Consider the following 11,186-nt stretch of genomic DNA (forward strand, 5'->3'; position numbering starts at 1 on the left):
GTGTGTGTGTGTGTGTGTGTGTGTGTGTGTGTGTGTGTGTGTATACATTGATTATTGACTATATTTATCTTTACTTTTCTCTGTTGAAAATGTTGCATAAGTTGATTAGGTTTAAGTTGAAGAAAGCTCTTTTTAGACAGAATGGGATGAAATTATTTTTGTTTTACTGTGCAATAATATTCAGTAAAGGGCAGAAAAATATAAATTATTACTTTTCCTTGCAATAATTAGTAAGCATACAACCAAAGCTTTCACTAAAGATAGACAGTATCAGCATGAGACCTGACCTTTGAGATGTACTTCAAACTAAGGCAGTCTTCCAAGGCACATAATAAATGGGGCAAACAAATGGAAGGAAAAAAGCTGAGCAATCAAATTTCATTTTAAGTTTGGAAACAAAAGAGTGTAAAAAGCCAGCCTATGATAATTTAATACCGCTCCTATAAACTTTAGTTAGTTTGAGATAAAAATAATCTCACTAAAAAAATACATTTCAGAACATTCAATAACTTTAAAAAGTATAACATGTTATTCAAAACTTTTCTGAACACAGAGATTTTCTTGGGTTTATTGTCCTCCTTTAGAGTCAGTCAACTTTGGTAATGTAAAAATCTCAGTTTGGTTGCATAATATCTAATAATCCCTATTGAGTGAGATGTGAATAACAACGAGATGTTTCAAAAGTAAATAAACTGCCAAGAAATGACAATTGGTTGTGAGGCTATTTTAAATCTGTCCCTTTAGTAAATGGGGAAAAAAAAGAAAACATGGTTTATTTTACAGTGGGGTTTAAATCTTGTGAGCTACATTTTATAAAACATTTAACAACCAGGACAAACTGCGTTTCCCACAGTTCATGTTTTTTCAGATACACAATGATGTTTTTCCCCAAAACTGAAGCTTGGAGCAAACTTTGAGAAAACCTCATGTTACATACAATTTTTATGTTCCCTGAAATATTCATATTCCCACTGCACCAGATACAAGACAGCAAATAACTGTAATGGGTAAAAAGTCAGAAAATTATTATTTACACAATTACTCAAATGAGTTTTCAAATAATTTGATATGGTTTCTGTTGAGACAAGACTTTTACGTTCAACAAGAATAACATTTTGTTATCTATGATGATGTTCAGTATTTTTCTACCAGAAGGAAAAAAAAGAATAAACATTAAAGATGCATGAGGATCAAGCATGAGGATGACATTTGTAAGTTCAAAAACAGCTGCACTTACAACACACACAAACATCAACACATAATATTATAAACTATCTAGTATGACCCAAAACACCAATTTGAAACTAAAATTATTCTGTGAAAATGAACAATCTGAAACACACAAACCACCTTTGCTTCCTGTTTGAAAATACTGTATATTTCTACAAACAATTCCCCATAATATGATTACAGGTACTTGCACACAGCCTAATTGTAAGAAATTATCATCATTTTTAAGTTCTGAAAAATAGATTTTTAATTGTCAAACACAAGCTGATAAATTGTTGTCATAACAAACAATGGGGTAAAAAAAACRATAATGACTAGTTCAAACCTGAGAGCTGTTGGTGACTTCAAGCTGTGGCTTTTCGATTTTTCTGCTTTACCAGGCAGCCACATTGATTGAATCTTCAGTTCAAAAATTACGCTTTCATGAAAAACAGGCAAAGTGGCTGGTTAAACAAYGAAACCAGGGGTCTCTAAATGAAGGATCGTGGTCTGAATCTGAATCCAAACAAAGCTTTATCTGGACCCAAACTGGTCAATTTTAAAACACAAATTTTAGTAGAAGGCAAATATTATTATTGAAACATGTTTCTACTTGCACACATTTTCTGCTCATCATTTTAGATGGCACAGATGTGGTTCTAATGTGAAAGTATGCAAAACACTAGGGATGTCCGATAATATCTGCCTACAGATATTATCGGTCTGATATTAGCATAAAAATGGAAAATCTCTACATATCGGTATTGATTTTTCTTCTGATAAGCCAAATAAATTGATTCCTGGATTTGACCAAAATGTGTTAATAAATGCTTGTGGTCCATAGACGTTCACCAGCACGCAATTGATGACATCATCAAACTGGATTATCTCAGGGAGAGCATGATCCACACTATTGTTTGAGACAAAATATTAAAAATAAATATGCACTTTTTCCATAACTTCAGTGAAATGGTTTTTATTTTCTACAGACAATGTTTCCATGATGCAGTTTACKTGGCATCTGAAAATACATTTCATCAAAGGTATTTTTAATCTGAAAAGAGCTTCACTGAGTGACAACTAATGTTAAGAGTTCAGCAGACAGTTAGGTTTCACTTTTGGTTTCACCCGAGAGCCTGCAGGAGTCATGGGCGAGGTGTGTGGGGAGGGGGTGGGGGGTGCTCTGCCATRAAGTTCGGCTTAAAGACACATCCCAGGGGCGCTTCTGGTCCCAAAAGGCGTTTCTGGTCCCCACCTGTTGTTTTGCTCCTCAGCATGGCTTCATAAAAGCGCTGCAGGATTTCTCAAACATGCATGAATGAGTCAAAGCAAGGCTTTGAGCTTGTTTTTTTATGAGAGTATAACATTATAACATGATATAAAACTCACAAACGTTGATTTTACATGATATTGCCCCTTTAATATCAGTTTTGTAATATCAGTTAATATCAGAATCGTAAATTAAATGTTGAACAATATCGGCATATCGATTATCTGCAAAAATCAATTATCGAGCGTCTACATCTCACAAACAAAACCATAGGAGCTTCAGTTAGGTACAAGGATCCTGTAACCATAGCAAAATAATGAACAGATCGATATGAATATGCACTACTGTACAGAATGCCACAGCCACAATGAGATTCACAGTTAATGACAGCTCACAAAGCACTATAACCAGGCAGATTTGATCTGAAGTCAACATTAATTCCTACAAATAAGTCTTGAGATATCACATCTTTTATCACAATTAATTTTCATTAAACTTGCTTGTCGTTTATGAGCAGCAAACAAGTGTTCAGTTTAACTTCATCATACTTAAGCATTCTTGTAAAAACTTTGAGAAAAACAATTTGTGGMTGACAAAGTGTCGGTACACTGAAATCATGAGGCAATAAGTTTTAAAGCCTGCGAGAGCAGAAATCCATGTCAATACTCATTTTCACACAGCATTGGTCCTCAGAGTGCAATAAAGATAAACAAACTGCTGATTGAAACACACTTTTCTCTGTTTACCAAAAGAAACCGTGACCACAAATAATGTGAACATTTACTAAACAGCTTAAAGGGGTTTCTAATTGGTAATTTACTCTGGATTAGTATTTCAAGCAAATGGAATCTAGCAGATTTCTTGGATTGTACTTTTTTGGTTGCTGTTGTAGTTTTGGTTTAAATGAACTGCACTCAGGCAGTAAATACAGTGGGGAAAATAAGTATTTAGTCAGTCACCAATTGTGCAAGTTCTCCCACTTAAAAAGATGAGAGAGGCCTGTAATTGACATCATAGGTAGACCTCAACTATGAGAGACAAAATGTGAAAAAAAAATTTGAGAAAATCATTTTGTCTGACTTTTAAAGATTTTTTTTGCAAATAATGGTGGAAAATAAGTATTTGGTCACCTACAAACAAGCAAGATTTCTGGCTGTCACAGACCTGTAACTTCTTTTTTAAGAGGCTCCTCTTTCCCCCACTCATTACCTGTATTAATGGCACCTGTTTGAAGTCGTTAACAGTATAAAAGACACCTGCCCACAACCTCAAACAGTCACACTCCAAACTCCACTATGGTGAAGACGAAAGAGCTGTCGGAGGACACCAGAAACCGAATTGTAGACCTGCACCAGGCTGGGAAGACTGAATCTGCAATAGGCAAGCAGCTTGGTGTGAAGAAATCTACTGTGGGAGCGATAATCAGAAAATGGAAGACATACAAGACCACTACTAAGCTCCCTCGATCTGGGGCTCCACGCAAGATCTCAGCCCGTGGGGTCAAAATGATCACAAGAACGGTGAGGAAAAATCCCAGAACCACAAGGGGGGATCTAGTGAATGACCTGCAGAAAGCTGGGACCAATGTTACAAAGGCTACCATCAGCAACACACTACAACGCCAGGGACTCAGATCTTGCAGTGCCAGACGTGTCCCCCTGCTTAAGCCAGTCCATATCCAGGCACGTCTGAAGTTTGCTAGAGAGCATTTGGATGTTCCAGAAGAGTATTGGGAGAATGTCATATGGTCAGATGAAACCAAAGTAGAACTATTTGGTAAAAACACAACTCGTCGTGTTTGGAGGAAAGTGAATGCGGAGTTGCATCCAAAGAACACCATACCAACTGTGAAGCATGGGGGTGGCAACATCATGCTTTGGGGCTGTTTCTCTGCAAAGGGACCAGGACAACTGGTCCGTGTACATGAAAGAATGAATGGGGCCATGTATTGTGAGATTTTGGGTGCAAACCTCCTTCCATCAGCAAGGGCAATGAAGATGAAACGTGGCTGGGTCTTTCAGCATGACAATGATCCCAAGCACACTGCCAGGGCAACAAAGGAGTGGCTTCGTAAGAAACATTTCAAAGTCCTGGAGTGGCCTAGCCAGTCTCCCGATCTCAACCCCATCGAAAACCTTTGGAGGGAGTTGAAAGTCCGTGTTGCCCGCCGACAGCCCCAAAACATCACTGCTCTAGAGATCTGCATGGAGGAATGGGCCAACATACCAGCAACAGTGTGTGCCAACCTTGTGAAGACTTACAGAAAACGTTTGACCTCTGTCATTGCCAACAAAGGATATACAACAAAGTATTGAGATGAACTTTTGTTATTGACCAAATACTTATTTTCCACCATTATTTGCAAAAAAATTCTTTAAAAGTCAGACAAAATGATTTTCTCAATTTTTTTTTCACATTTTGTCTCTCATAGTTGAGGTCTACCTATGATGTCAATTACAGGCCTCTCTCATCTTTTTAAGTGGGAGAACTTGCACAATTGGTGACTGACTAAATACTTATTTTCCCCACTGTACCTATGATGTCAATTACAGGCCTCTCTCATCTTTTTAAGTGGGAGAACTTGCACAATTGGTGACTGACTAAATACTTATTTTCCCCACTGTAACATAAACATCTGACTTTGAAACGACTTTCAGATTTAATAAAGAAAGACGGTGTGCTCCTCTCCGCTTCAAATATGACGAATATTTTTAAAAAATGTCTGTAATGTATTTATCCATCAACACAATTTAAATTTGATGTATAGCCTGAAGTCTGTAATTTTGACACAATTTGGAACAGATTTTTACGAAGAGCAAATCTTCCCCACTAAATTGGTCTTGTGACCAGGACATAAGGGTGTCCAGGGACTCCAGGGGATTAATCGTCAAAGTAATCGTTATCAGCTAAATACCAAAATTAATCATGTTTCATTTTTTTGCCAATATTGCCCAACCCTAGTGGTCTTTATTTAGATAAATCTAAAAATATGTCATGTCCTTTAATCTTTACAAAACAAAAACTTGGAAGGGAAAAAAAAAACTTTTGTCCTAGCATCCTCATCCAAATGTCCTAATGTGAAGAGGCAAAAAAACCAGACAAGACTCTGGGTATAACAAATCAAAAGCAGCAAAATGCAAGAGAATGTGCCAAGCAACATGCCTCAGTGGTGCCCCTCCAAGCAGGCTCAGCATTTCAAACCTTTCTCTTATATTAGATAAACCAATAAGGTTGGTCTGACCAGGGCAAAGTCAGATGGAAAAAACATGAGGCAGACCAGATGCTTTCTGCCAGAGCAAATGAAACATGAGGTCTCCGAATGACTTGTTCCCAGGGTAGAGAGGTTTCACTTTATTTTCTACTTCATCATGTGCTGGCATCTACCTTTTTGCCCAAAAGGAATGTGTAACACCTGTGGTATACATGCTCAGTGAAAAATGATAAAAACATAAAATAAAATAAAAAATAAAAAGTTGATAAAGTGTGTAGATGTGTTCTACCATATTTGGAGTTGATTACAAAACATACATTTTAAAAAAATGTTAAAAAAATATTATTATTAAGTGCATGCATGTGTGTGAGCCACATTATTTTTTGCAATGTTTTCAACTTGTCAGAACCTCTTCAGCACTCACGAAAACATGCATCTGCTCTCATATTAACAATTTAACTGAACTACAAATTTGATACACACAAGCAGGTGGAAAAAAACATAACCTTACACACTGAAGGAATGGATTCTCAAATGTTGAGGCACCTTTATAAGAAATGACCAAAGCACCACCTAGTGGATGTTATTATTATTTTTTGTATTTCACTAAATATCACTAGCAAAAATAAAGCCAATGCGTTTTTTCAACGCCATCAGTTAGATTTTCAAATGACTGACCTTATGTTGAGTCCAGTAGATTGTCCAAGGTTCTCCCAGGCCTGTAGCTTCTCAGCAAGCCTCTATGAAAGAGGCAAAGATATACAGTATAGTTTAAGTCTAAAAATATAAAATAAACATGTTAAATAAAAGCAATTAGAACCTCACTGAAAGAAATAATTAAATTCAAAATGCAAATAGAAGCACAGAATCAAAACACTTTCTCATCATGTATTAAGACAGAACAAGATGGCATTTTAAATGCTGAAAATAATATATTTGTTGACCACTAAGAAACAAAGGAGATTGAATCGTATTTGTTTTTTGAAAAATGTGAGTTGATTCACTGCAGTTAGTCTCATTATATGTATGGAAAAAGACAAAAAAATAACCCGTCCTCATTTGTTTGTCTCCTTGCACGAGCACCTTGTTACATTTTGTATTGATTTTAAATCCCTAYGGCTCAGTTTTATAGCTTTAAATGGTCTTGACCCTAAACACATCTTTTARCCACTAAGATCTGCTGATAAAGCACTTCTAAATACTCCCAGGTCATGTTTGTGATAAAATGAGGTCAGATCTTTTCCATTAAAGCCACCATTTTATAGTGATTTGCTCATTGAATTCAGACACATCAAATCTCTTTACTTTCAAACGCCTTACTAAAACTTACCTCTTCGTATTTACTTCACTCCTTTACAACAGTAGTCTTGTAAACATCTATCTAACCAAAATCACTGCTTTTCTTTATGTAAAGCACTTTGTAATGTTAAGACAAATTATATAAAAATGATACTTTTTTATGATTTTTAGAGTATTAAATGTTTTTAAAGCAGTGCTGGCTGATGGTCAAAAATTATTCCCATTTAGTTGTGTTTTTTGCTCTTGTATTCATATATTTCCTTTCAGCCTTGATTTTTTTGTTTTAACAACAGTTTACCTCTTTCTCCAGTTCCATATTGACCAGTTCTTCTTTCGTTTTTGCCATCCTCTCCAATTTCTTCCTTAATCCCTCCACCTCCTCCTTCAACAGGCTGCAGTTCTCTCTACTCTGCCTAAATGGAGTAAAGACAAAAAGCCACGTTAAATGCATGAATTGCATACCTTCGTGTTTTTCTATCTTCCAACTATGGTTCAATTTTAAAACCAGTTTAATTCAGATGGGTTTAGTTGTATACATCTCCACCTCTTTAGGTTACAAAAGCTTGAATGCATTACTTAGTGCTTCATTAACTGGACTGCAAAAACACAGATTAGACCTGACTGATCTCTGAGACGAGGTCAGATGTTTTGCACCATCGTACACTAAGATTGTACAAAAGTATTTCACACCAGAACATATTCCATTTATACAAGWGACAGCTAGCTAGCAAATGCTATAAATAACTGCAGGTGTTACTTCTCTTGTTCAGCTCCTTTTAATCCACATCAGCCTTATTAAAACTTATTAACTTAAACCTAATGATACAAAATGTTACTGGGCAAAATATCTGAACTACTGTCTTGAGAAATTAAACTCATGATTCTATAACAACATCCTAAATAGAGCTGTAAGTGCATGTAAACACGCAACACTTCTATTTCTGCCTTTTTAATCAGACAAATATTCTATTGTTCCCACACCTTATCTGTTGTGATGCCTGGGTGGCATYGCAGGCACCAGACTATGTGCGATGCCAAATATAAGCCTGAACATATGGTGTAAAGTTCAAAAACTCCTAAAATAACACAAGCCCGGTCTTTGACACGTAACACATGGAAGTAAGAACTTGAGAGGTGTGTTAGACCTGAGGAAAGTATTGTCATCTCTGAGGAACTTTATTTCTTTCTCCATATCTGGAACTTTGGCCACCTCTGACTTCACACTCTTCACAATCACCATGTCTTGTTCCTGAAGGGCCAGGCGCCTCTCCAAGTCCTGCCGAAACAAACAAGTGGGACGTCAGCTAAATCAGACACYGACATTTTGTTTGGAACACTGAAAAAGCATGTGCTTCTGTTTACTTTTGAAGATAAGTTAATCTACACAGTTTATGAGAAGTAGGGGTGACTGGGAAACATTTGTTAGAAACAAAAACCATATTCTTCCAAGATCTTTCAGTTGTTTGTTTTCCACAGACGAAAACAGAGAATAAAGCAGATGGTATGAATGCTCAGACGTGCAACATTTATATTTATTTACATTTGGCAATATTACACAGTAAGACTGATTAACAAAAATCACGAATTGGTCATAACAGACATCTTTTTTCCAGTTTTATTCAAGGTGGGGTTTGATTGGTGCATTCTGCATCTTTACTTGTGGAAAACTGGAAGCTCATTCTTTGAGCTCCATTCTTTGAATTCATTCATTCCAAATCAATTAAATCAAAGACAACTGGACTTATTTTTGGATTATTAAAGCTATTTTATTTTTGATCTAAGAAGCTTACTCAATTCAAAACAGTTTTTGAATTTATTTGGGATTACAGTGTCCCAATTAACTGAGAATGACAATAGATGAGGAATTGGGTCCTCCGCAGCACAAACTCTGTGAAGCGAGATCAAAGAGAAGACAGAAGCAGAATATTCATGCAACATACCTTAATCTTGATCACATGCTCTGAGCAGGCAGAGTGAGTAGCCTGGAGACTTTGGTAAAGTTGAGAGACTTCCTGATACTTCCTGATACAAATACCAATCAAATTATGTGCACAGTTAGCATTATTTTTGGGTATTCAATAAAACTCGAGCTACATTAACATCAAATAGTCTCTCCACACGTCTCTGCACCTGCGCTGTAAATCAAGCTGCTCCTGCAGTTCCTGGTTTTCCAGTGTTTGGGCAGAAACGGTCGAGTCTTGGTTCTGAATCTTCTGCTTCAGCTCTCTGATCTCATCCTTCAAAGACGTGATGGTCTAGAAACAGGATTAAGAGACAAGGTAAGGCGAAAAAATAACCAGAGGGATAATTCAAGCCTGTATCTGTGAGTGTGCACCTGGTTGGCTGCATTCAGTTTAGTATCTTGCTCCTCCAGTTTCTTGTTAAGACCTTCCAGGTTCTTACGGAGCACCTGGTTGGCCTCCACCTGCTCTGACAAGGTTTTTGTCGCTTCGGTCTCCCTCTCCTCCAACTTTCTTATTTGTCCAAAAAGTTCTTGGTTCCGATCCACTTCATGCTAAAACGTTAATAAATGAGTAAGTAGCAAACATAGAAATGCATCATCTTAAATTGCTGTAAAAGCATATGTAAATAAATGTAGATGTTCTGTACCTCCAGGTCTCGTGCACTGTCAGAGGCCGCTTTCTCTAGTTCAAAACGAGCTCGTTTGTGACTCAGCTCCATCTGTTTCTTCTCTTGRTCTAATTGTAGGTATCGGTGCTGAGTGTTAACCCTCTCTGCTGCTTCTAACAACTAAAAGAAAGACAAATTAGTCAAAGCATACAGTAGATATTATTTTGCATAGCTTGATTGTAGTGGTAATCGTAATAGCTAGGGCTGCCCGATATCAKGAAAACCTGCAATGTTCAGAGCAAAATAATAAATAAAAGAAACTACTAGTTTCTTAATGACTTTAAAATATTGTCTCCACCAAACATTTTCTGATGCTCTAAATGCCTCTTACTATAATTTTTTTTAATAAATAATAAAAACATCTGAAAATAAGTAAAATAAATTTAAATAAAAGTTAAATTTAAATCCAATCATAAACCATCTCATTGCAGTTGTCCAACATTTCACTTAACCTTCACTGTGGTTAAGATTTGATGTACACAGACTGTATCTCAGGTCTAYTTTGTTTATCAGACTGATGCTGACAAAATGCATAAATGCAAAACATTTAAGCCAACCTTCGCGATAGGCCTATTGCACGGGATATTGCGATGACAATAAATGTGCGATATGTTGTGCAGCCCTAGCAATGTTTTTTTTTTCCCCTCCTTATACCTCCATGCTGCATTTGTACTGACTCTGCAGGAACCCACTCCCTGCCGAAAGGTCCGACAGACGCTGTGGACGTTCAGGTCGACTGATGAAGGTATTAAAGGACTTCAAAGTTGTTAACACGGTGGTATCATCTTCTAAATCCATTTTGAAGGCCACTGGTGTTACTGTAACAAAAAGGTTCATAGTGTAAGCAAGAGTACAGAAATGCAAGCTTAAGAAAAAAAAAACTAAACTTCTTTTCCTTTTTATTCTAGTGCCGGCATTTATATAGRAAACCCTAAATTTAAGTCATGCTTGACTGATAGTGCATAAATATCAGCAGCCAATAAAATAAGAATAAGAAACTATRCTGCCACTTGTATAATTTCTAGTTTTTTCACTCCATTACTTGATTTTGAWTATGAGTTTCATATGCCTGTGAWGGACTTGCAACCTGTCCAGGTTGTTCCCATAAASGGGTATAGATTATCATGGATGGATGGAAGTTTCATATGCATTGGAATAATCACTGTATAGTACGTTCAAAATAAATTTGCTACATAATGATGTTGTTAATAAATCTCCACAGTTTACTCGTAAACAAACTGTGCCACACTAGCATCTTCATAGATAATTAAATAAGTGAGCAAAACCTATGATTTAATAATATTCAGTAGCTGAAGCTGTCAGTTGTTGGCAAAGAGGGAGGCAAAAATAGCTTTTAATGACACTGCAGTCTATCATATAAGCCTAAAAACTTGAAGCTGTTAACTATTAAAGTAAAAAATAAAGTTACAATATTAACAGCCGTGGAATAATGTGTCATAAGCTCAGAAACAGCTGGAAGTACACACGCCTTAAACCACTCGTTGTTTTTGTTTGTGGCTAACAACATGAATAAACAACATGTTACATTTTGAAGCCTTTTGGACA

At 36.5% G+C, this 11,186-nt stretch overlaps 1 protein-coding gene across 1 annotated transcript in view; it reads right to left on the minus strand.

Moving 5' to 3' along the window:
• mad1l1 (mitotic arrest deficient 1 like 1) overlaps nucleotides 1-10,438 on the minus strand; it is a gene marked incomplete at its 5' end in the record, with an annotated part of 67,814 nt that extends 57,376 nt beyond the window's left edge. The window contains 8 exon segments of the mRNA XM_014015852.1: nucleotides 6,369-6,430; nucleotides 7,288-7,402; nucleotides 8,135-8,265; nucleotides 8,930-9,011; nucleotides 9,120-9,244; nucleotides 9,325-9,504; nucleotides 9,600-9,740; nucleotides 10,275-10,438. Of these exon segments, the coding sequence (XP_013871306.1) occupies nucleotides 6,369-6,430; nucleotides 7,288-7,402; nucleotides 8,135-8,265; nucleotides 8,930-9,011; nucleotides 9,120-9,244; nucleotides 9,325-9,504; nucleotides 9,600-9,740; nucleotides 10,275-10,418 (980 nt within the window).
• Nucleotides 10,439-11,186: the final 748 nt, after the last annotated feature.

Source organism: Austrofundulus limnaeus, unplaced genomic scaffold, assembly GCF_001266775.1.
Source record: "Austrofundulus limnaeus strain Quisiro unplaced genomic scaffold, Austrofundulus_limnaeus-1.0 Scaffold135, whole genome shotgun sequence".
In the NCBI taxonomy this organism is placed as follows: Eukaryota; Metazoa; Chordata; class Actinopteri; order Cyprinodontiformes; family Rivulidae; genus Austrofundulus; species Austrofundulus limnaeus.